Below are 27,547 nucleotides of genomic sequence, written 5' to 3'. Positions count from 1 at the left end.
TTTCTTATTCACCAATAAGGTGGTTTGTGCCTTTTCATACCTAGGACTATTGTAATCAGCAGTTTTATTGTAAAGGGCCATTACCATACCCCACCAATAATGTTGTTTTAGCAAGGTTGCACTGTATCCATACGGGGATAGAGGGCTAAACAACAGTACATGGTAACATATAATTTTACATGTTTATTTGTTGGACTGTGGATAGCTTATATTCCATAAGCACATGGCTTTTTTATAGTAATAAAATATTCTAATATTTTTCTGTTTTAATGATTAAAGTGAACTGCAAGGCCTCTCCACAATTTACTGTTACATCAAAAATGTATTATGGAAGCTGTTTGATAAGAGACCAGAAGATAGATGCACAGTAAATGACATAACGGATGATGCCATTTCTTGTCAGCATAGACCCAAAAATTGATATCCTTTAATAAAAAAATGACATTGACTGTAACTGGCTACATACATAATGTTAATATATGGTTTGATTATAGACCTATCACTACTTGACTTCTCCTTCTAAAAAGACTTTACTAATTGACTATGGAAAGGCAACCATCATTGTCTTGAAAAGGTATTCTCTTCAATTTAATAGTGGAAAAACAGATGACGTGAGGATTATTTGTAAATGATAACTCTGTTGTTGAGGGCTTTGATGTAAGGTATATAATATATTAGCAAGTTTCTTCATCTAATCTTCATTTATGAGAGATTAAGTAAATCATCACTTGACTTCAGCATTTCTAGTGAACATATGCTTGATTGTAAATTACTAAATTACAAAAATGCAAAAATATATGACAGAAACGTAAAATGCATCCACAATGAATTTCATGAGGCAAAAGCATGAGATTTTGTTCACTTTCTTACCATGCACATATTTTCTAAAATTAGTTTTGCATGGAATACATGTGCCTGGTGGAAAAACATTATATACCTTTAGGAACCAATTTTCTTAATTGTTGGTATTGATTTGCAAGAACCTGGATTCAAAAGCTTTGACTTTAGCTTAACTTTTGCTTCCATGATCAATTTGCCAGGTTAAATCTGAACATTTCTTTCTTTTTTCTTTAAAATTAGGAAGCAGCAGCATATTCTCGAACTTGGAGAGGACACGTGAAGAACCTCTTAGGCTATGTATGCTCTGTTTATTGTGTGTACAAGATGGTGAAGGTATGACCTTTATGTTTTGAAGAACTATTTTATCATAAATCTCTTCCAATGGTGTTTTACTGTTATGATTTTTTTGCTATTTTAATGCTTATTATAGTTTCAAGTGGAACATCACCTCTAGCAAGGTGGAATGCTGCCGGATCAATAAATTTTTCCAAACAATATTTCTGCACAGCTTGTAAAAAGACAAGGACTCCAGATATTTTTGTGTTTTAAATATAAGGGAACAGTCAATTCTTTTAAATAGAATGACCAGATCAAGTTTTTAAGGTAATCATTAAGTGATACAGAAGATTGATGTACAAGATCTTGCTTGTGTTAGTGGACAAGGGGATGGTTTTTCTATTTACATAATATATTTGTCAGCAAGGTGTGCAATCCTATCTCCATCTTGAGTTGAAATCATCTATTTTCTGAAGTACACATGGCTTCGTCATCAGGCTTGCTCAAGTTGCAACAAAGATATTACTACCAATTCTTACAATTTGGAGAATAATTTATTGCCAGGATAAATAGTAAGAATATAAAAACAAAAAACTACCTAATTCTAAAAATATGAAAAAATTGAATGCTTAATATTAATTATAATTTGTTAGTTTCAGATTTTTTGTTCGTTATTTTTTTAGATGTATGCTTTAATGTTTTTCTCCCTAAATCTTATTAGAGAACACCACTTTGTGGGGTGCAACTCCTGTGCTAAGTTAATAGTTAGGGTTTATGTATTCTACTATATAATATAAATATGTAATTTCATAATATTATATATAGGATTATGTAATATGATAGAGTTTATTACTTGAATACATAATTAAAAATAACCAACAAGAATAAAATTTAATTTTAATAAAATATAAATATAAAATTAGCATTCTAAGTGGAGGCATCTCCTTAAAATATCCAGCTTTTCCAGGGTCAAACTCTCTGGGATGTGGTGTCCTTGGGGAAACATTTTCTGGCCACTCCACAACCAGCACCACTTTTTTGGCGACATTTCCAAGATGTCTCCCTTAAAAGAGGAGATGTTTGTAGGATTCTCTTTGTTCCAGGGGAGTGGAAGAAGAGTGTAATACCCTGGGTGGATATTTTTCCCAATTTCTCTCACAAGTAGTCTCATAAATTCAAACAAACAACTCATGTAAATACTTACAGAATTAACCAGTGAAATCACCAGCAAATGACAATCTCAGAATTCTTATGTCATTCCATTTTCAGCAGTTCATACAATATAACCAGAAGTAATATGATATTTTCCCAAATGAATGCTACAATCAAACTTTCAGTAGAATACATAGTAACACGGGGACGCGTCCCCCCCCTTTTTGCCCGACGTCTCGGAGACTTCAACGCACCGGAGACTTGGGGACTCCGTCTCCCCGTCCCCAGCGATGCCACTAGATTCCACCACCTCCACCGAGGATGGGGGACATCCTGCTATTCACTATTTGCAAATTCGACTATTTATGTTTAATGTTCGATGTTCCAATTCAATGCAATGTTTCAAGTATTCACTCTTTTACATCTTTACATCCTATATTGCAATACATATTTTCATAACTAACATTTTTAAATACCATATGCATAGATATATACACCGCTCTTGTCCCCTGCCGCCGTCCCTCCACCGTCCCCCCGCCGTCCCCAAATTAAGGCCCCTCTGTCCCCCCGTCCCGGAAACTTGTCCCCTCGTTTCGCCGTCCCCCCGTCCCCCAGGGTGGTGTAACTATGGTAGAATACTAATTAGCTCCAATTGTAAACACATAAGTGTTAGTCAGATAGGAGAAGAGACATAAAGTTAAAGCACAAGTGAAACCTTTGATGTGTTATGTCCACGGACAATGGGTTTTGATACACCGTCTTCCAGCTAGAGGGTTTCCGTCCTCAAAGATGGCTAAAGTTGACCTTCCAATTCTTCAACAGAAGAATTCTGAATCCAAACCAATATCCAAGCATGCTCAAATGAAACCAACTCTTCTTTTCATGTCCAATGCCATCTCTCTTCAGCTTCCCCTACCTATCTCCTTGTCTTCTTGTCTTTTTTGTCAGTTAAAAAACCTCCTTATATTAAATTGACCATTTTATAAATCTGCACTAAGCACCCATAAACAATTTTTAATATTTCAGTGGCTTTAAATTTTCTAATGTCCCAAAAAGGGGACATTATAGTCCTCCCTCCTTGAGATTGTTTGTCCTCAAGCAATCATGAATCCTACAATTATACCCTAATCCTAGATAAAATTTCCAATAGCTATGCAACCCAATTTGAAACAACTGAGCTATCATATTGTGAAGCAAGGAGTCCCAAGTGCAATTCATCCATCCCTAGGATCCTTGGATCCCAAGTCAACTTGAAAAACACTGCTACATCCATATGCTACGCTACTCTATTCATAACTGCTCCAAGACTCAAATTGTGTAGAAACTCATCATAGTCCTCATCTTGTCAACTTGTGGATCCCAAATCAATCTATCCGATCCTAAGAGTAGAAATAGATGTTTATCATTCTTCCATCTTCCTGTGGCAGCCATATGAATAGATAGCTCACCCCCAAAATGTCAAGAACATCTCCAAAAAGAACAAAACTCAACTCATCAAGCTATCCAATGTTGCTACTAAAGTCATTATTATAATAATATAAACATTATTATAATAATGCAACTTAATAATAAATAAATAAATAAGAGCTCATAAAAATTAATAACCATGTTTATTGCAGGTGATGACCAACTATCGAAGCCACCCATTGCACTGCCAAAAATAACAACTGCCAAAAATAGACCTACTAAAATAAGTAAGTCCACAACTGGGACCCCCAAAACACTCTAAGCTCACGAGGGTCTCTATGATGAGCTAACTCCATCAACTGCGTAGTCCTACCAAAGTCGGGGACATTACAAAATTCTTATAGTTAACCTTTTGCTGGTCCTTTAGGCCTACTTCTGCATAGAGTGTCTCATAAAGATAAGGTGAAGTTTAGATACCAAAGTAACAAGAATCGGAATCGACAAGGCTGAATTGAATTTTGCTAATCGGACACGAATCGGCAAATTTAAAAAACCCTTGAAATTTAGTAACTTTTTTCATAAACCCTTTTTTGCTGATTCTATTCACCGATTGAAAAAAAACCGTTTGGCTTGAATCAAATCACGTGAATCGCTGCGATTCTCGTCACTATGGTAGATACTATGTCCACCTTCATTCTCACCAAGGGTATGATCCATTCTACAATTTTTATGATTTCTTTGGTCTTAGGATCATGACCATCATCCTTGTGAGTGGCTGTCATAGAATTCTGATTTTTTTATAAGGAGTGTGTCATATTCAATTATAGGCTAAGTCACAGGGTTTGCCGAATTTTTGGCTTTAGATTCGAAATTCAGTGAATCCATAAAAAACAAAAAAAAAAAACATAAATGTTCAGCTAAAATTCGTACAAAAAGCTAAAAAGGTGTTGTTTTGCAGAAATAATAATTTATCAGCCCATGTTTTAGAGTGTTCGATCAATTTTTTATTATAAATGAAACCAATCTGCATGCTGAGAATGCACAAATGCTTTCTGTGCATCAATGGCTAGGGCATCTGCATTTTTCTTAGCACTGGCGACAACTTTTCATCTGTGTTTAATTGTCCACCAAAATCACAGACTCTACTTTGTTTTTGTCTTCGAATCACAAATTATTGTGCGGATTCTGCACTGTGTTACATCTGCAACACCCCGTCGTCCCTACAATTCTCAACTCTCGTAGACTCTGCAACCCTTGACTCTCCCTTGACTCTTATTTTTCGTAACTCGTCTCTGCAACCTTCTACCTTTGTTCGGGTCACGTTCAGCCAACGGCCACCGACTGGGCTTTATTATTTTAATAGTTATAATATTTTAGTTTTGTGTTTTTAGGTTTCAGTTAATTTTAATAAGAGTTTCATTTTATTTTTTAAGTTTGAATATTTACTTTATATTATTGTCATTATATATATAATATTAATACAATTAAAATATTTTCATTTGTTTGATGGACATTTCAATTTATTTTATTGTTTTATTAATTTATGTTATGTAATTTTATATGTTATAATACAAATTTTATATTTTTATATTTTGTTAATTTCAAAATTGTAAATTTTTTACATATCAAATATTATAATTGTTTTGTAGTTTTGAATTGAAAATTTCTTTGCGTGAAACTCATAAACATATAATAATAATAAGTATATACTTATATTTTTTTTAAAATTACAAGGCGAATTTAATGTTGAATGTTTTTCAATTTTTTTTACTTGTCGAATTTCATTCTAACTTCATAGTTGTCGAACTCGAATTCAAACTCGAATCTTGTGACTTAGCTCAATCACCTTGCCTTTTTCTTCTGCATGTTTATTGGCTACATTTCTATCTTTGAGCAGCTTCAAATAATCTGATTTCATTCTTTTCACTGCATTTCTAAGAATGTGAAGGTATGCGCTGTTGATTCCACTCATTATCTGTTTATTCTTTTCCTAAATTTGAACTTCCCACAAGGTTTCTTCAATCTTTATGGGTATTTTCAAAATGTACCAAGACTGCAATGTTCATACCATCTGTGACTTTCAGCTTATTCTCCAAGTTGTATGCTCCAAACTCCTCATTTAGGGAAAAAACTTCTGATTTGTCATTCAAATTAGTCCCTCTTTAGTGTCATCCTCATGATCTAGCTCATATTTACAATTTTGAACAGCCTCGAAAGTAATTTTGTTATCTCCTGCACTAATTTCAGAATTTTCTTCATCTCAAAATACATGGCCTAACCTTCTATTATGTCATGATTTTCAAATGGTTCATCGTCATAGGAGGATTCATTTTCTTCCTCGGGGACATCAAAATACTTGTTAATGACAACCTCCACGTCACCAAATAAGAGACTTGTATATCCCTTGCCATCAACCATAGCTGATTCCATCTTCTTGCAAGCTTGAGTATCATTTTGTTGGAGCTGAACTGTAGGACTCAACTTTGTCAATGTTGATCTGAATTTCTTGGGCTGACTCTTCTTCCTTGTTGTCCTCACAAATGTGACCAAGTGACCAAGTACACTTGGTAAAAAAAACAGATCTACTCTTTCCTCATTTCGTTCTTGCTCTTTCTTGGAGACTCCACAATCTGTATGCCCATAGATATCAGCTCACTGTCCACAATGTGATCCTGAAACCTTTTAATTTAATGCTCAATTAATTCCTCCATGAGCTTACAAGCCGTGTGTGATGTTTTATATTTCTCTCTCCAAGATGACAGAAAATCTGATTGTATTTGTTTTCATATGTGATCCTTCTCATCCAGAATTAAAAACATGACTCTTTTTATGCAAGCTTTCACATGGTGTGGATGATGCTTCCTAAATTCTCTCAAGAAACATTGAAACAATTGTATTATAATTTCTTCACAACCGATATCCAATATGAGGATAAAAAATCTGGTTTTTGCTATAAGTTCTGAAATATTTACCTTCTTACCAAAGGTAGGGCCCTTGATATCATGTAGCCCACATAGGCTGTCCTGTCATGCCCTAAATTTAACAAGGCAAAAACACAACCAATTTTTTTTTTCTCTTATTATTTATTTATTTTTTATTTTTAAAAATTATTATTCTTATTATTATTATTATGATTATCATTATTAATATTATTTATCTGTTGTAATATATAAAACCAAGTTTTATTGACACCTTGACAATTTACAAATTACGGTTTGGTTATCATCTAGTTATGTGTTTGGGGCACCTTGACACAAGGTTTTCCCACAAACTGTTACAATCCCTAAGTGTCCTAAGGGTCATTCTCTTAATCATGGGAACTCCCTTTGGTTGGATTAGAACGAGGAACATTACTCCTTGAGTACTCTATTTATGATTGATCGACTTGACAAATAGAGAGTTAAATTCCAACATGGCTCAAATCACGATTTACTTCTTACTACCAAGGTATACATATATTCTTTTCCTAATTGATTGCCACACTTACTAAGGCACATGTTGTCAAGGCTTGCATCGATGAACTTAGATGAATATATCACTTGCGAAAATAATGCACCCTTCTTACGTCTATGTGGATCCAAATCATATGTCACATTGGTTTAATCACTAGTTAATGGAAGGATAAGGGGATAGGTTCATCTATAATGCTTTAGCTAAAAATAGTTTTGGGGTTCGCAACCTATATATATACATACAAGGATCTTAGATATACTTGTCAAATAAGTACATATGGATCATTATTATTGTGTACGAAATAATGGATAGCACTGAGTACAATCAATCCTAGGTCAAGATTATGAACAAATATGTGTATTGATGGAGCTGAATTAATAGAACCCTATATCAACCACATCTCCATACTTGAGGGCTTGATGATATTAAACTTCTAATAGTGTTTATACGGGTATATATGTAAACCAAATACGTTTAACTAAGCAATATAAGGGTTGCTTATATTATTACTTAGTGTCGAAATGTCTACCCATCGAAATTACATATGGAAAAGTTAATAGAAGTAGGTATGAAGACTTCGATGTATATTGTGTAGTGCATGACAATCTTAGTACTGATTCACTTCTATCTCCACTTCCATTGTAACTAGTTCGAAAAGTATATCTATGTGTTCGCATTTAGGATGTTCCTCTATTCATAACATCATATATCCCATTGTAACACTAGATATTTTATTTCTTATATGTTTGTTAGTGATCATTAATAGTTATAACAATTTACATAAACTATAATTCTGTTGCACCCCAATCGTTTGACCATACTAAACTCTACAATGCGACTATACAAATATATTATTTCCAACAACTAATTTCTTGTTACATTTAAAAGCTTACCAATACCATTTCATTAAGCATCCTAATAACACAAGGAAAATTATACTAATTAAATTAGTCATATCAATTTTATCACTATCCAAATAAAATAAAATAAATCTAATATTACTAATTACCAATTACTATTCTCCTCATTAGTTAAGGTAATAAAATAAAATCTTATTAACACACTAATTATCCATTTAATACTAAATTACCTCACTAACTATACCTCACTAACTTTATCCTACTGACTTTCTAACATCTACTAACCCCAATTAACCTCCAACTAACTACCCACTAACACCTTTTTCTTTTATAACAGCAAGGAAATCTATTACTTCAACCAACTCCTAACGTTTCCTACCACTTGTCCCAACTTGACACCTACCTTTTTATTCCACCTAGGACTTCACCTTTTCCATCCCACTTAAATCTTTTCCATTCCCCAAACCCTTAATACTACTTTCCATGGGCTGGCCTAACACCTTCCTTAGCCCATGCATTGGTTATCTAAAGACCCGTCTGATCCTAAGCTTATTCCCACTTTTCCCAAGGTGCCCCATCTTTCTCCTAGGCGCATTTCCTTGGAGGATGGAGGTGCTTTATGTCAACAAAGAGTTCTGACTTATGTCAGAATTTGGAAAGTCCCTTACATCTATGTTTTCATAGCTTTGTGAGGTGTAAAGTTTTCTAGGGTGGCGGTCCTTGACATGGGATAGGAAGGGTTAAGACATCCACAAAGCGCTCAAGTCAAATCACAAGGTGATATGCAGTTTTTAAAAAGTTTTCTTTATTTTTGGGTTTTTTGACCCTTCTTAAAACCTAGTGCCTACGTCTCCTTGGTTGTATTAATGTTAAGTCTTTAACTTTGTTGGGTTTGTCCCCATTCCAAACATGCTGCCTATCTTAATATTAACAAGGTTTGTTTATTTCTTTTTCTTTGTTTTAGCCTTATTATTATTATTTTTATATGGCAATGATTATATGGCACTCTCCTTTTTGTCTAGGTGTTTGGGGGGAATGTTTAGGTCCCTGACTTTGACATGAAATTTCTTTTTATATTGTGTCCAATTGTCATGGGATTCAAAAGAGTCTTCACTCATAATTACTTATGAGTTAGGTGTTTATTATTATTTTTTGAGTTCTTATCTCCTAGCACACACATTGTCTTATCAACATTTCATACACAAGGTTCCAAGTATATCCCTTCTGAATAAAATATTAGCCTGTAATAGACTCCCACTTATTTTCTCACCTTCATACAATTTCCAGAGAACAAAAGTGAAGCTACAGGAAGTTTTATCCCTAAGTTTAATACATTCCTCTTTCATTTTTTTAGGTGATCATATATTGTTGAGTTGCCAATGTTCTTATTTGACTACCCTACTGATTTTACTTTGCAAGTTTGTTATTACTAAAGCATCTATCACCTCTAAGGATCTAATTGAACTTGAAAACAAATGAATCATTCTCCATGCATATGCAATAAACTATCAAATATAATACTTTCTTTTCATTGTATCTAAAATATGATATATGATCTTACTTTTCAATCACCTATGTTTTCAAATTGAGCCAACCATATCAATAAGGATCTACAACAACACATGAAATTTTTCCAACAATTGATTTATAGACCAACATAAAAGAATCTCATTACTTAATTTCTCCATATTACATAAAATTACACAATGTGAAACTTACAATGATTATTTCCTTGCAAGTAACTATATACAATTTCTCAACGCTTCCTTACACAATTTCAACAATATACAATAATAAACAAATCTCTTTTACATCACAATGAAATAACAATGGAGACTTGATATCACAATACATTTGAGATGACATGGAACATTGGTCTCTTTTTGCACACTTGATTTTTCAACATTGTCAAGGGTGAAACCCTAATATCTTCAAGGAATCCATCTTCACAAAACCTGCATACACACACAAACTAGGAACCATGGAGGCTCACCTCCCATCCTAGGCTTCTTTGAAGCCACCCACCGAGCGGGGGAAACAAGTCCAAATGGGGTACAGACACCTCACTTGACAGTACATGAAAACATATCACATAACACAAAACAATCCCTCCCAAGGCTTGCACATTGATTCACCTTTGAAACCTTGAACATAGGGTGAAGGTATGTTTTCAAAAATGAGACTTACCATATCATAACATAGTTGCAATAAATAATTTTCATGCCCTTTCGGGGCTTTCACAAATCAACAAATTCCATACCCTTTCGGGGCTTTCACAAATATCCTCCAACATACTACCATTAACTATAGCATCCTTGAGTACCCATACTCCATAATCTTCCTTTCTACACCATCATTTCCCTTATCACCCCCAAAGCAAGATATGAATGAATATGGCATACAATGGAGCCCATACTCCAAGGTTCTCAACTATATTTCAAGCCCAACTAAGCCCTTCACCCTGGACTTCTCTTCCCTTCCCAAAGGGTGAGTGAAGCCCTCACACCAAAAACAACACTTGACATTCAAATGAAAACAAGGAGATTCAAGAAAGAAAATCAAGCAAATTTCATGAAACACAATGCACAATGACACCACCACAACACAATACCAAGATTCACAATAGCAATACAAGATCCCTTAACAACACTCCATGCTTGCAGATTCATTATGCAATGCTAAAAGGAAGAACATGGTTTTGAAAACACCAACCTTGGTCCAAGCTAAGGCAATGATAGTTGTTGTAGAGCTCCCTTAATCTCCCTCCAAAACCTAACTGTCTCTAAACTTAGAGAGTGGGTGAACACCCCACTAGTTTGTCCAAGACTCTCTAATAAGGCCTTCTCACTAACTATTTTAGCAAAGACACTAAGCCACTCCCTCTTACAAACTTGTCTCCTTCTAAATTTTCTATATTTGACTTAGTGAAAACATGGGAGAGAACACATGTGACAACTCCATTTTCAAATTGGTGGAAGAATGCATGGGTAAAGGCCACCCTAGGCTGTCTAGTCACTATCATGGTCAAAATTAGGTCCCTAACATGTTATACTATCATATGGGTAGCTCATTTTCACATAAAATTCACTTTGGAACCACCTAATGACCCCTCAAAACCCTAGTCAAATCTAAATTCGAATTTCCTTTGATTGTGACCTATCCTACCCTTATCAAGTGGGTTTAGTTAATCATTAGCAAGGTAATTAGTCTTAGGGTAAAATGCCACCATAACCAAAACCCTAGATGACATGTCATTGCACTTCAAATCCACAAGTGTCTAGTGACACATAAAAGCACATTCCACGTCACCACGACATGTTCCTAATGCATCTTTATGATTTAAAATTTTCACACACAAACAAACTTACATTACGAAATAAAATATATCACTACGAGGCTTTTGAATCTTCCAAAGATTCGCCTTGTTTAAACTGTATTCACATAGGTTTGGATCTTGTTTTCCCTAAAATTTTCATGGTTCCACTTCTTGCACATTAAACTCGAGCATCAGTAGTCCAAGGAGGTCATATAAAATATATATGCATATAATTTCAAATGTTACGTAATCCATATTAACATAATTCAATTAAATTTCCTTTCCTAATCATTTCAAATAAATCATTCAAAATGTTAAAATATCAAAATCCGCATATCATAAATCATCAAAAATTAATATTTATCTGCATATCACATTAAATCATAATCATCATAATCAAATTATCATTTCGCATCACAACATAATCTAATTCTACCCTGTCATAAAGTTGCATCCATATGTGTTCGATCATTCCATAGGGTCTTAGCTTATCAACCTAATGAAATTTGAACATGATACTTAGCACAACCATGACTACAATATACATCAGTCTCAGTAAGATTTCAGGTTCATTATAAATCAAGGCATACTGAGATTCCAAGACCTTCTTACCATCGATCTATCATAAGGCGTGCGGTAACAATCTAACATTCACAAAAGACAGAACACAACATCTCATCTCCTTAATTCCTCCTAGATTAACCATATTCATGATATTAAGATTTATAATAAGGTACTAGGGAAGGGGCCTTACATGTCCACGATTAGTTGTAATACCTCTTTTGTTATGCTGTCATTGTAAGGTGTGACCAATGTTGTTATTTTGATAATCTTGCTAAGGCAAGAGGAAATTTTTAGTCTCACATTCTCTCTCGGATGTTTTATTAATCCATATTGCACTGAGGCAACCATGGAAGGCTGTAAGGCACAATTTAATAGTCTTCAATCAGACTGATCGACTTTGGTTAAACATGAATCAACTCTTCCAATTTTGAAAGGAGACCATCATGGTAGTCCATGGACTTCAATTGCAACCCGATTATATAGTCTATTCCCTATTTCTTTTCCTTCTGCAGGTCTCTAAGTTGTATACCATTAAAAGTCTTGTTAAATTCTTCGGAGAATAGCTTGTGTTTCAGATTTTCCATCTTCTTCCCTCTGTGTTTGCTTCCACCCAAACTGATGCATTGAAGATTGCATTTGTTCTGCTCTTATTCTGCCAGCTTATCTCATGGGAAATTCATCAACCAATTTGTATAAGTATTGTAAAAATTGTTTGCTGCTTCAGAACTCAGGCTTATTAGATGACCCAATCTAGCTTCTCTCATAGAAATTAAAAAACAAGGACATGAACTGGTTCATTCCTTTACAAATTAAGTTTCCAGTACAAACTGTAATTTGTTTTATATAAAAGAAATCAATCTCATAGTATTGGGTAAGAGCTCGAGAACCTGAATTCTGTGTGATTAATACAGTACTTCTAGATATCAACTGCACTCACAATGCTTATTCAGATAACTATGTCGTATCACAAGTATCTCTTTAATGTTTTCTCCAGTTCAGATTCTGTGACAAATCAAACTTTAAAATGATCAGCATTATTACTTCATTCGCATATTGAGATGTGCATGATAATTCCAACTGATTGTTCATATTCACAACACTCCATAATTGACTAGGTTCACGATGTATACCAGTAGTGTTGTCGGTAAATTCTATATTGTAGCCGACGGGTAGAATTGTATCCAAAACGATGCGTGATAGTTGAATCACGCCTTCGGAAAAGTATATGTACACTGTCCGAAAGGGACTATCAGGACATCATAATCATTATCATTGTAAGCATTGTACTTGGAGTGCATATTGCATATATGAATAAAGTATCTGTTTTGTGTTACATCTTAATCTACTGAATGCGATAAGTATCCTTTTACCTTGTATGGTAAACATTTGGCACCGTTGCCGAGAAACGAACCCAGGTCACCCGCATGACAGGCAGGAATACTCACCACTATACATGTTTTTAACAATTAACCACAGTCTAACCCCAGTTAGTCACTGCGCTTTTTGAGGTGGTGGCGATCTATTTTGCCCAGTCCTTAGGGTTTACATTGATAGACCGGAGTGGTGGAGGGTGATGTAGATTTGAAAGTACGAACAGGGCAAGTGTATTAGCTTCGAGCAGAGCAGGATGAGCTTAGAGCACGAACGTCTACTACACAAGGGATGCATCCCTCTTCTTAGTTGTCTAAAAACTTGATGCAAACATTTGTTTTTTAAAATAGTTTGAATTTTTGTAGGGGTCGTCTCTATTTTGCCGTTTGGAGATGACCTTACTTTTTTGGGGGGATGATGTTGTCAGTAAATTCTATATTGTAGCCGACCGGTAGAATTGTATCTGAAAAGGGTGTGTGACGGTTGAGTCGCCCCTTTAGGAAAGTATATGTACACCGTCCGAAAGGGACTATTGGGACATCATAATCATTATCATTGTAAGCGTTGTACTTGGAGTGCATATTGCGTATATGAATAAAGAATCTGTTTTGTGTTACATCTTAATCTACTGAATGCGATAAGTATCCGTTTACCCTTTATGGTAAACAAGTAGATCTTGACCACAAAATTTAGGATTTCACACTCAGATTTCTTCAAAGTTGTATTTTTATAGCTCGTTCGCTGGTGTTTATCTACAAACTCTAGTGTAGCAATACGTGTCTCCTCCTGAATGACTTGTTAGAACTACTGAAATCAAACCAAATTGCTAGATTTTGTGTCTCTAAGCACTGTAAGATTCCAAGCTACAATTTCTCAGAGTTTGCAACAGTATGTTGAACAACTTTGTAGTATTCTTGGTTAATCCTAATCAGAGAGTTCTGATCTGTAACTGGTAATTGGTCAAACAATTATCCAACAAGCTCTATTTTTCTCCAGAACAATACCTTTCTAAATAGCCTAAACCATTGTTTATTAATTCCTATACTGGGAGTTGATAAATTTAACCAATATCATTTCTAGATTTCATCAAAAAGTTTCAGATTGAACTTAATATTCAATGATTTCAACAGTATATGATATTAAATCAATGAACATCCACTGTAATCAGAGTACAAATAACAATGTTATTAGTGTGCAAAAGAAAAGAATGATAGAGCCGTACTTATTTGATATCGATTGAGGGACATTTATCTACACCCGAATACCATGTGATCAATGCCGAGCTCCCTCTGATTAACTTATGTTGCTCCCATCGGCCGCCTTGACTGAAGAATGGGGAATTAGCAAACCCGTGAAGGATAGTTACGTCCAAACATATCCAACCAGTTTTGGCCATGAGGCCCTGTCATTGGATGGAGGCTAGCTATCGTGATCTTCTTGCCGAATGTGGAGTGCTATGCCTTGCTTACTGGTTATGCTACTTCCCGTGCTTTTTGGAACAACCACCGGTTTCCAAAATGAGCCCCAACACGTTCTAGATGTGATGACTTCCCTACTGGCACTTTATGTTGCCGATAATAGCAAACCCATGAGGATAGACATTCACAACGTAGTGGGAGACTTGAATGCTGTGTTTCCTCCTATTGGTAACATCTTCCAGTTGCCATGATGATACTTCGAAAAAGACTCATTCACTCTCTACTCTGAACATTCTACCTTACGGCCAAGATAAAACCTTCCAAAAAATGGAGATTAGAAAATGTGCTCAAACAAATAAAGCCACATATTTCGACTGCACATACCTCCAACTGTCCAACTGTGATTTCTATTCAACTTGTCGATTTCTGCTTGTATGGTGCATTACTTCAAAGACAAAAGATTGGGGTGACGTCTAATCTTCCTTGGAAAAAACTAGACTCGAGGGATTTCATCCTCAGAGCTTTTAGACCGGTCACATTAAAGCAACCAGAGTGCATCAATATATTGATTTCATATGTACCTTGTGTGTGTAAATCCCAATGCAAGGTCCTTTTTTATAACCTTGAAGTGAGGGAAAAACATTGAAATAAGGGATGTGGGATAAATAAACATTTTTGTCTTGTAGTCACTTAAGTCGCTTTATAAAGTAAATGACTTTATAACATAAAGTAACTTTATCCACACACATTAATGTAATAACTGGAATACTTAAGAAAAATATTTGATGTGACTGGTAGGCATCCTGATAGTATCGTTAATCTATCCGGATGTGGAGATAGATTAACCTGGCACCATAACACTAGTGCAGAGAAGGGGACATGACAATCCTCCCTTCCCGAGATTGCTTGCCTTCAAGCAATCTCAATGCTGGGTGCTGCAGAATAGACTCAACTTCCTAGATGGCGTCCTCATAAGGTAAGTCTTTCCAACAAACTAGATATTCTCTAACAGTCCTGTTACGCAGCTTCCTTTTCCTGGTTTCAATTACCTCTTCTGACACCAAAATAAGTTTACCCACCTCATCAAGCGGGGGCAAAACTCTCTGAAGGCACAATCTGCTGACCAATGACCTTCTTGAGGCATGAGACATGAAATACGTTGTGGATTCGGCTGTAACCTGGCAAATCCAACTCATAAGCAACCTCTCCCACCCTCCTGGTGATGCAGTAAGGTCCATAAAATCTAGGCTTAAGTTTCTCTGATCCACTTTTCTTCAAGGAGCTCTATCTATATGGCTGTAGACAAAGAAAAACCCTGTCACCCAGCTCAAAACTCTGCTCAGTACGATGCCGATCAGCATATAACTTCTGCTGGTTCTGTGTTTGCTGAATATTATCCCTGAGGGCTCTGAGGATGTTCTGCTGATCCAAAATCGAATCTTTGGCCAATGGCGCTCTGCTGTCCTGTAAGGCTAAATCAATAAAAGAGAGAGGCTCGTAATCATAAAGGGTGGAGCAAGGAGTCATCCAAATAGACATATGATAAGTGGAGTTATAGCAATACTCCCCCAAATACATCCACTTAACCCATGCTCTCTGTTGACCTGCAATGTAATTCCTCAAGTACCCTTCCACCCATTTATTCACTATTTCGATCCGACCATCTGTCTGCGGGTGATAGCTAGTGTTGGGGGTTAACTTTGTCCCTGTCAATCTAAAAATCTTGTGCCAAAAGGTGTCGAGAAACCTACTGTTCCTATTACTGACAATGGTCCTAGGTAATCCATGGAGACGAATGTCGTTGGTAGAAACTATGTCAGCTGACTGGATTGTCGTCGGTGTTTCTGTAGCCGACAGAGTGATTGTCGTCGGTGTTTCTATAGCCGACGGGATGATTGTCGTCGATGTTTCTGTAGCCGACGGGGTGATTGTCGTTGGTGTTTCTATATTCTGTAGTCGACAGGTAAATAGTTTGTAGCGGACATAATGTTTGTGGCCGACGGACTCCTTCGGGAAGGTTTGGCGGATAATATTTATATCCCGTCTGGGATCATTGTAAATCATGATGGATCTTATCTTATCTAGCATAATGTAATGTTTTGGCATATGCGAATAATCTAAAGAGTTTTGCTGTTCGTGTTCATTATTTGTGTGCATTTCTTAATTAACCTATGCGGTAAACAACGAAAAACCTCTCGAAAGAACAACTTAGCCACCTGAGAGGCTGACGAATCTGCGGCAATTGCGAAGGAGTGCACGAACTTAGTCAGTTTGTCGACCACCACAAAAATGCAGTCTCTGCCTTGGACCCTAGGCAGCCCTGTGATAAAATCCATGGAGATACTCTCCCACCTCTAAGCTGGAATAGGGAGAGGCTGAAGTAAACCTGCAAGAAAGCCCTGTTCACACTTGTTTTGCTGACAAGTCTGGCACTCTCTAACATGTTGCAATACATCGTCCTTTAGCCCCTTCCAAGAGAATCTCTCCCTAATTTTCCTGTAGGCTTTGAAAAATCTTGGGTGCCCTACTAATGGTGCATCGTGTATGGTGTACATAGTCTCCCCCTTTAGTTTAGATTTGGGTACTAGGTAGATTCTATTTTTGTAATATATAATATCATTCATTACCTTGTATCGCTCATCCTGAAGTATACCATCCATAATCTGACATGGGTGAGCACTTTTAGAATACTCCACTAACAGTTGGGACCTCCAATTTGCTGAAATCTCGGAAATGGTGTAGCACTCTAGCACTGGGGGTCTTTGGGAAAGAGCATCAACAACTATATTATTTTTCCCCTTGACATACTCAATGTCAAAATCATAAGCTTGGATCTTGCTGACCCATTTCTGCTATCTTTCATTCAATTCCTTCTGTTCCAGGAAGTAGCGTAAGCTGTTATGATCGGTCTTCATTGTAAATTTACTTCCCACCAAGTACTGCCTAAATTTTGCTAAGGCATGCATTATGGCTAGCGTCTCCTTATCATAAGTAGAATATAGTAATTCGCTGCCCCTAAGTTTCTTGCTCTCAAAAGCTATGGGATGACAATCCTGCATCAATACTACCCCTATTTTGCTTCCCAAAGCATCACACTCCAAAACAAAGGGTCTAGAAAAATCAAGAAGTGCTAGCATTGGACATGTACTCATCACCTGTTTTAGTTTATCAAAGGCTGCTTCTGAATCCTCTGTCCACCTAAATGCCCCTTTCTGTGTTAGATCGGTAAGGGGTGTTGCTACCTAGGAAAAACCTTTGGCGAATTGCCAGTAATAGGAACAAAGACCAAGGAAATCCCGCAACTCGGATACATCTCTTGGTGGTGGACAATCCAAGATTGTCTGTATCTTTTCCTGATGCGCTTTAACCCCCTCAGCACCAATCACATGACCCAAATAGAGAATCTCGGTTAGCCCAAAGTCGCACTTAGCCTCTTTTGCGAATAAAAAATGTTCCTCCTTGAGACTAAGGATCTCATCCAAGTGCTACAAATGTTCTTCCCAAGTCCTGCTAAAGATTAATATGTCATCAAAGAAAACCAACACACTCTTCCTTAGCTATTTTTTGAAAATTTGGTTCATGCATGACTGGAAAGTGGCTGGTGCGTTGGTGAACCCAAATGGCATCACCAAGAACTCGTATTGTCCGTAGTGGCATCTGAAAGCTGTCTTATGCACATCCCCCTCTCAAATTCGTATCTGGTGGTATACTGATCGAAGATCTATCTTCAAGAAATAAATAGCCCCATGAAGCTCATCCAGTAACTCATCAGTGCGGGGAATCAAATACTCGTTCTTGATGGTCCTCTTGTTCAGGGCGTGGTAATCTATACACATTTGACGGTTGTTGTCCTTCTTCTTAACCAACACCACTGAAGAGGCAAAGGGGCTAAAGCTGGGTCTGATATGTCTCATATCTAGAAGTTCCTTGATCGTCTTCTCTATTTTCTCCTTGTAGTGCTTGGGGTGACGATAAGGAGTGGTAATGATGGGTTTGGCACCCTCCTCTAGCTCAATGATATGCTCAAACCCTCTATCTGGTGGAATTCCTGGAGGTATATCCTCAAACACCCTCCTGTGCTTGTCTAGACCGATTGAATGTCACAATGGTATTGCTGTCCTGTATCTTGTGTCTCCTTGGAAGAGATGAAGCACTGTGTCGCCCATTCTATATCATCATGCCTCAAAATGGCTTCCATCCTGTGAGCTGTTATAAATCTGAGCGTACTATCTGGTATGGCCTTTAGGACTACTAAACGATCACCTTGTGAGAATTCCAATTGCATGGTCTCGGGATCAAAAGTGTACTTGCGGAGAGTCCTCAACCATTGTCTACCCAGAATTGCATCCAACCCATCCAAATCAACAACGTAGAAATCAATCTCTAAAAGATAATCGTTAAACTCTATTCGAAGGTTGGCTACTTTCTTTGTGCATCTCAAAATCTCACCACTAGCTACCTTCACCTCAAACTCGGGTATGTCAGCTGTCTGCAAACCTCTCTTAGATACCCTCTGTGTGCTAATGAAATTATGGGATGCTCTTGTATCCAAAAGACATACAATGTGTTGTCCCCTAACCACAACCTTCACTTTGCAAGGATGACATGTTGGATCACTAGAAAGAGTGGCTATAATAGGAGGTTGTTCCGTAGTGACCTTTTTTTCTTTAAGGGGTTGCTCCTCGACTTCTTCCTCGTCGTTGTCCTCAACATCATCACCTTTCTTGTTGCTCTCCCTCATCCTTAGAAAGAACCTTAGCATAGTGAATCTTGCCTTTACCAAGGCACCTGTGATTGGGGGTCCAAGGTTCCTTGCAGGTGAAGCACAATTTCTTCCTTCGGAGTTCATTACGAGTCTCAAAATCCAATCGGAGCAGATTTGGTTTTTGCTGGCTTTTGTTTCCTTGACTTGATGTAGGGCCTCTATAGGGTTTCTTTGGAGGTTGCAATAGCAATGAAGGTGAATCCAAATCATGAGCGGTCTTAATCGCGTCATCTAGGGTGTTTGGTTTAAGTACCTTAACCAAACTCCTAAATCTGTCTTGTAACCCCTTTGTGAATAACATCACCTTGCGCTATTCTGACATATCTGGCACCATAACTGATATACGCTGAAACTCATCAATGAACTTATCCAAAGACCCACTCTGATGTAGTTGAGTCAAATCCCTATAATAAATTTCAATATCTTTCCTGTCAAAGCAAGTAATCAGCTTGGAGCTAAAAATTTCATATGAAGTTATGAGACCATGATCTTGGGTGACTAATCCATGATGCCACCAATCATACACAACTCCCTCAAGGTGCATTGTTGTAAATCTGATGGCTTCCGCTTCAGCCATGGGTTTAAGTGTCAAATAGGTATCAAGCTTGTGAATCCAAGCTCTAGCTGATGTCTGACTGCTGCTATCGAAGGTGGGGAGAGTTAATTTGTTCATAGCATGTTTTAAGTCCCTGTTAGGTGCCCTTGGTCTTCTATCCTGCTGCTGTCCATCAGTCTCTCTTTTTTGATTTAAATACTGGACAAAGGTCAGATTTTGCTTAATTGGATCCAGAAACAAATCCCACTCATTAAACATTGCCATAACATTGTCCGGTAATAAATTTGGAGTTGCTGGTGGTACTGCTTCTTCTACATTAAAAATTGGCATTAAGGGCCTATCAGTGTTATGTGTGGGAGCTCTAGCTGCTCGGGGAGATCCAGCTATACTATCGCCTCCACTGTGATGGCTTGGAGCTGTTCTATGGACCGGGACCAACTGCTGCATAGTACTTGCTAATTGCTGAATAGTATTAGCAATTTTGTTCTGTCCATCTCTAATAGCCTGCAACGTTTCCCGAACTTCCCTATCTTGTTCACTTTCATTATATGCCATTTGAACGTTGTTTTCTGGTTCAGCCTATGCCAAATGATCAACCTATTGAGTAATATCAGTTTGTTTTTGTTCCAAATGTTATTTCCTCATCCAATGTAAAACTATCTTCAATCTCAATATGATTTGAAGAATCTACTTGTTTTGGCTGTAGGTGACTGAATTTATGTTGTCTTTTACTCATTCCTGGCTGTCATTTTGGATAAAAATTGGTTTGCAAAATATCTGTTATGTCCCACAAGATGGCAGGTCTTGTGGCTTTGATACGACTGTATGTTCTTGGTTAATCCTAATCAGAGAGTTCTGATTTGTAATTGGTAATTTGTCAAATAGTCATCCAACAACCTCTATTTTTCTCTAGAACAATACCTTTCTGAACAACCTAAACCACTGTTTATTAATTACTATACTAGGAGATGATGAATTTAACCAATATCATTTCCAAATTTCATCAAAAAGTTTCAGATTGAACTTAATATTCAATAATTTTAACAATATATGATATTAAATCAATGAACATCCACTGTAATTAGAGTACAAATAACAATGTTATCAATGTGTAGAAGCAAAGAATGACAGACCCGTACTTATTTGATATCGATTGAGGGACATTTGTCTACACCCGAATACCATGTGACCAATGCCGAGCTCCCTCTGATTAACTTATGCTGCTCACATCGGCCACCTTGACTGAAGAATGGGGAACTAGAAAACCTGTGAAGGATAGTCACGTCCAAACATATCCAACCCGTTTTGGCCGTGAGACCTTGTCATTGGATGAAGGCTAGCTGCCGTGATCTTCTTGCCGAATGTGGAGTGCTACGCCTTGCATACTGGTAATGCTGCTTCCCGTGCTTCCTGGAACAATCAGTGGTTTCCAAAATGAGCCCCAACACTGTCCAGACGTGATGACTTCCCTACTGGCACTTTATGTTGCCGATAACAACAAACTCGTGAGGACATATGTTTACAACGTAGTGGGAGACCTGAATGCCGTGTTTCCTCCTATCGGTAACATCTTCCAGCTGCCACAGTGATACTTCGAAAAAGACTCATTCACTCCCTACTCTGAACATTATGCCTTATGGCCAAGATAAAACCTTCCAAAAAATGGAGATCAGAAAACATGCTCAAACAAATAAAGCTAGGTATTTTGATTGCACATACCTCCAATTGTCCAACTGTGATTTCTATTCTGGTGTGACGTCCGATCTTCCTTGGAAAAAACTAAACTCGAGGGATTTCGTGCTCAGAGCTTTCAGACTAGTCACATTAAAGCAACCAGAGTGCGTCAATATATTGATTGCACATATTCCTTGTGTGTGTAAATCCCAATGCAAGTTCCTTTTTTATAACCTCAAAGTGAGGGAAAAACATTGAAATAAGGGATGTGGGATAAAACATCATTTTTGTCCTGTAGTCACTTAAGTCACTTTATAAAGTAAATGACTTTATAACATAAAGTAACTTTATCCACACGCATTAATATAATAATTGGAATACTTAAGAAAAATCTCTGATGTGACTGGTAGGCATTCTGATAGTTAGTATCGTTAATCTATCCAGATGTGGAGATAGATTAACTTGGCGCCATAACACTATTGCGGACAAGGGGACATGACAAGCGTGCAAACTTATCTGAATAATTTGACATTTATAAAATAGTATGAAAAGGAATGATTTGTATTCTGCAAATCAAAACTACCTACAACACGCAAGATTTAGTAGAGACAATACTGATGCTAAAATATGGAAACTCCATATTGAGAAAGTGCACCAATGACAACTCTTGAAGTCTTAGTATTATTTTGCACTCACTTCCAGTCTTGATGGACATCATTGAACTGTTATTATTTAAGCACAATGACAATTTTAAGATGCATGGGAATTCCAAAATGACTTCACCCAAGAAACACTGTCTAACATAGAGAAAGATTTGCAAAGAATCACAAAGTTCGACTCTTGCTGGGTTTTCTCCGTTAATTTTCCATAATTTGCTATAAAGCAGTCTCACAATTTGGCCAACCTGATGATGACGACAGTAACACCCCTTCCGAGAATCAATAGAGTAACATATGGCGATTATCCCTGAACGGTGTTGGCTCTAGTCATTCCCACAACAACATGAATCTTCGCAATTTTTTTTCCCAACTATAGCCTTAATCCACAAATGTCTTGGTAAAACTTATACCCAATGCTTAATAGTATTCAAGTGGTGATGACAAAGTTTTTGTTCTTTACTTGCTACTGATATGCTGAAGGCATTTCACTGCAAGCTGTTACATTAATAAATGGTAGCCATTTAAGATTGACCATATGACCATCTTCTATCATCTGTTGTTTCTAATTGTAGCCAACAATTCCGGTAAACTGCATTTGTAGCTGTAGATGTCCTTTGCAATTCTTTCCCAATGTATGACTTGAGCCCGACAATGTATTTGTTCACTGTAGATAACAAAGACAATATGAATTAATCTTTGGCCTGACTATAAAGTTTCAACAAACAATTAATCACCCGCCAATACAAAGCTTTCAGTCAGTATTGCTCTCCACACATGAGAATATGAAAACAAGCCCCAATATAGATGTCGCCAACCTCAGACAATGGCTTTATTAAATTGCTCAGTTAAATATTTAATTTAACCCGACTATTATTTGCTACAAAATGAACTAAATTTTTTGAAACCATATAATATGTTTATGAACACGAGCGTTGAGTTATATTATTTGCCAAAATGTTAGTTTCAACCCTTCCACAAAGTCAAGGCCCACAGACTTTAGAATTCTTACTCAATGATATATAGATAGATAGATAGATATATATTTTATTTTTAATATTAATATCCTCAAATGCTGGTCTCCTCACCCTTATATAATTTTGGTTATCATAAGAATAAATTCCTTTGTTTATTCAAAAATTTTCACTCACATAAGCCTTGGAAATCTGCATCAAAAACCTTTGGCGTCTGCCCGTCATAGTCTTTACCAATTATTGAGGCCATAATAAAATATTTAGGCAAACTATAGACTTCAATATTTTAGCTGTTATTTTCATCCGGAGAAGCTTCAGATTTGTAAATACCTCTTTTTTCCTTTTTCCTGAAAATTTCTCTTTGATAAAACCTTCTGTAAATTTGTCTCTCAAAACGTTTCGCAGGTTGGCAAGAAAGTCAGCTCTGATACCGCTATAATATCATGGGTGAATATTTTTCCCAATTTCTCTCACTAGTATTCTTAGAAATTCAAACAAACAACTCATGCAGATACTTACAGAATCAACCAATGAAATCATCAGCAAATGACAATCTCAGAATTCCTATTTCATTCCATTTTCAACAATTCATAGAAAAAAACCAGAAGCAATGTGTTTTTTTTAAATATTAAATATCGAAGAGGTATCTGATACAATGCTTAAAACTTTGTTTAAAATTTAATACTCGACTGAGTATCTCATGCTGTCAAAGAAGTGTCAGCAATCCTCTCTACTTATACCTAATAGCAATTGTCATGTCTTGTACAATTAACTATCATATGTATGTACAAAAGATAGATCATTTAAGAGTATAAAAAAAAAGCTTCATCCGCTATCAGAAATTAGTCCTATGCACCAATGACATTATTGCTGCATTCAGCATCATCAGTGCTTACAGGTGGTTCAAGTGGAGGCATCTCTACAATGGCTTCCCAGTTAGGGGCATCAGGATGATGTGCTTTCATAATCTCCTTGTTTTGTTATTCTATGTTTATATTCTTCTGTTTCACTAGTTGTTTAAGGGCATCTCTTTTCTTTTCATCTAGCATTTCACTTTGGGTGTGGAAGTAGCGTGCTGATTGGATGTCAGCTTTGTATATCAGCATTTCTCCTTCCTGCAGCAATATCATAAACCTGCTCTTTGGAATTTCCAGGACAACAAAGATCTGTGACGTGATAGTATAGTCGGTGAATTTTTTGCAAACCCAGTAAGTTCTCTTTTGGACCCTTAAAAAACTTCTTCATTTCTCTTCTTGTAAATAAACCAAAGAACTTCACCTGAAAAGACAGACCAAAAGATATTAAGATTAGCATAAAAAAATCCAGAAATCTAGCGAGAATTTCAATCCAAGAAAAGTTGAGGGGAATTCCAAGTAATAGATCTGCCAAAGAAAGTGGCCCTGGTCAAAATAGAAAATTTGTACCAAAAAAAATGCTCAATAGTCTCAGGAATGTGACAAATAGGACAACCAGAGGGAGTAATGTCAAGTGAGAGCAAGATACTACCAACAACAAGCATTTTAAGGAGAGTCCATCTGAAACATAGCTTTTTAGGTTCATTAGGCTAATGCCTCAGAAAATCTAAAACAAAGTTCCACTTATTGTTTGGCCGATCAAGGCTCAATTTCTGATTTAGAGATTTTAAGTATATTATCATTATCCTTAATCATGTTGTAGATCTTCTTAGCTGAGATATCCATAAAAAAGTACCATCCTGACATTTGAGAATATTATTAATATCATTACTAGTAGCTAATTTGCTTGTTAAATAGAACCCACTGCTTTACTGATGAGAGCATATGTTTTTTTTGTGGGTAACTGGAATATTAAACTTAACTCTAAGCTCATCCCAAGTCCCTAGCCTATTATCAATCATAATGTCTCTAATTACATAAATGCCTTCACCATTCCATTGTTTAGCAAAGCAACTTTGTAAGGGTAAGGGTTTTGCCATTTAACTATAGTCCCCACCAAAGAGACCTAACAATAACAGAGAAGCAAGGGGGGCCATCAACATCACCTTTGAAGCACTAAAATCTTCTCATGCGAGTCCATGCCTTCCAAAGCGAGGCAAAAACATTTGGCCCAAAAACTTTGATCTCAAATTCACCTAGAATCATATCTGTAAAGGATAATTCCTTCCACATTTTTCCTTTTTTGAAACAGATCTAACAATGTCATTTTTAATGTGAACTTTCCAGGGTTCCTTGCTATTAATGGATTTGAATATCCATTTTGAGTCTAGAGCCATACCATGAGTTTTAAGATTACTCATTTGCAAACCTCCTAAATTTTTAGGCATGCAACATCATTTCCAAGTGGCTGCATGTCTTTTTTGGTTCCCCTTTCCATCTAACCATAGAAATTCTCTCATAATTCTATCTAGTTTTTCAATCTGAAACAGGTGAACAGCCAAGAGAAGGCAAACTAAATAGAGTGTGAGGCTAAAACTTTCTGCACAACTTCAGCCCTTCTGGCCAAAGACAACAGATGGGTTGTCTATTTGGGATGCTTTTCATTTTTATGTATAGCCAAGCCCACATGTCCTTAATGGAGGGGATGACTGCAAACGGAATACCAAGCTATCTGATGGTAGTGTTGGGGACTGCCCAATCCTATCCTTTCTCCTTTGACCAGGCAGGTTCTGATTCATTCCAACCTAAAACTGTAGAATTATGGGGGGCAACTTTTGATCTTGAGGCCATGCAAAAAAATTGTAATTTATTCACCATGTTATGAAAGTTTGCTTCATTTACCTCCACTAAAAGTGTTGTGTTGTCTGCAAACTGAGAGTTAAGGAGTTGTAATGCCCCGTCAGGGTACCCGACAGAACTGGGACTAAATTTAGCAAGTTTGAATAATTTTTTATTTTAATTTTATGTATACAATGTCCAACAGGTTCCTTAACAATTCAATTCTCAGATTCATTTCCTTTAAGTACCTTAGCTAGCAATTCCCACTTCTAAAAAGTAATCACAAATTACAATTACATTCTCATAAATATGAAGTGCTTATAAAAAAAGAATCGTAATATAAAAGTAAATCACATTTCTTATTAAGCATTTGATTCATAATATTTTTCAACTTTTCCCAAGAATAACCATAACATTTGCCATTAATAAATTTCCAAGAGAGAGATAACAACCATTAGTTCTCATTAAACATCCTTCTTTCCTATCTACCCAACCCTTTACATTTCTTTCTTTGAGTACATCAAGAAGTCCCTTTTTGAATATACACTTTTACATCATTTCAAAATACATCAAGTACAGATAGTTTGGAACATCTTTATAACATCATCATAAGCATCCTCATAAAAAGAACTTGAATAGCGAGCCATGTACAAACCTCAAAGTTTTGCCACCCAGCCATGTGGACCCTAAGGAACCACCCCCTGAGCTAGTAGACAAAACCATGATCCAATAAGGTTTAAGCTAGAATTAAGGCTTAACCCCAAAAGGAAGACAACCAAATGGTGCAAAGGTGAAGAACCAAAGATCACAAAAGACCACCAAGGGCAAAGGCAAGAGTGAAGGGTATAATCACCTCTAGGTGAGTGTCATCGTACCTTCCTATATGTTGGGATCCACCCTCTAGGCTTAAGACCGTCCTGCCACGCAGAACATCTTTTCCCTGAGTACTCCAATGGGGATAGGCACAGTCAAGTAGTGTTGGGATTGATCCCCTGAGCTTAGGGACCTATAAGATGCATAGTGTGTCCCTACTCCGAGTATTCCAACAAAACTTCCACAATTATCTTGTTTAGTGAGAAATCCCAGAATCCATCCATAAGCTATTTATTATTATGTTATCACTTGTTAAATAACTCACAATGGGGCTAGCCTGCATAGGGCTCTGGTCTCCAATCATAGGATTCTTTGCCGCTACTTCCAGTACACAACACCTATGGTGGGCCACTCACCTAGGGTTTCTACCCTACTCAAGAAATCCGGAAACACTAGCATGCCTAAGAAATTCTTACACAACATGAGTAACAACAGGTCCTTGATGAAAGAAAATAGAGTAAATAGTAAGTACACACTAAAATACAACTTATTGTGTGTTCAAACATCCAAGATACTAGTTAACCAACCGAAACAAGTGCAAACCTGCGCATCTGTGAAGTATATCTGCGCATTTACCCTCTACTGCTGCGCTTATACTGTATCCGCTCATTTATCATGCAGAGAGGCACGTCTGACTCTTAAAATTGTGCATTTGCATTTTCTTAACTAGACCCACACATTTGTCAAGCAGAGCTGTGC

At 36.7% G+C, this 27,547-nt stretch overlaps 1 protein-coding gene across 4 annotated transcripts in view; it reads left to right on the top strand.

The window, feature by feature from the left end:
- The window catches only part of LOC149573136 (GPCR-type G protein COLD1-like), a 181,395-nt gene that overhangs the window by 117,635 nt on the left and 36,213 nt on the right, over positions 1-27,547 (top strand). For all 4 annotated transcript variants that reach the window (XM_089814319.1, XM_089814317.1, XM_089814316.1 and 1 more), the window contains one exon: positions 1,081-1,173. In XM_089814319.1, the coding sequence (XP_089670445.1) occupies positions 1,081-1,173 (93 nt within the window). The remainder of the gene's footprint in view (positions 1-1,080; positions 1,174-27,547) is intronic.

This window comes from Cupressus sempervirens, chromosome 2 (genome assembly GCF_028749045.1).
Source record: "Cupressus sempervirens isolate cs-2001-9-10 chromosome 2, ASM2874904v1, whole genome shotgun sequence".
In the NCBI taxonomy this organism is placed as follows: Eukaryota; Viridiplantae; Streptophyta; class Pinopsida; order Cupressales; family Cupressaceae; genus Cupressus; species Cupressus sempervirens.
Note: the sequence above shows the minus strand (reverse complement) of the source record. Positions and strands in the feature narration are given on the sequence as shown.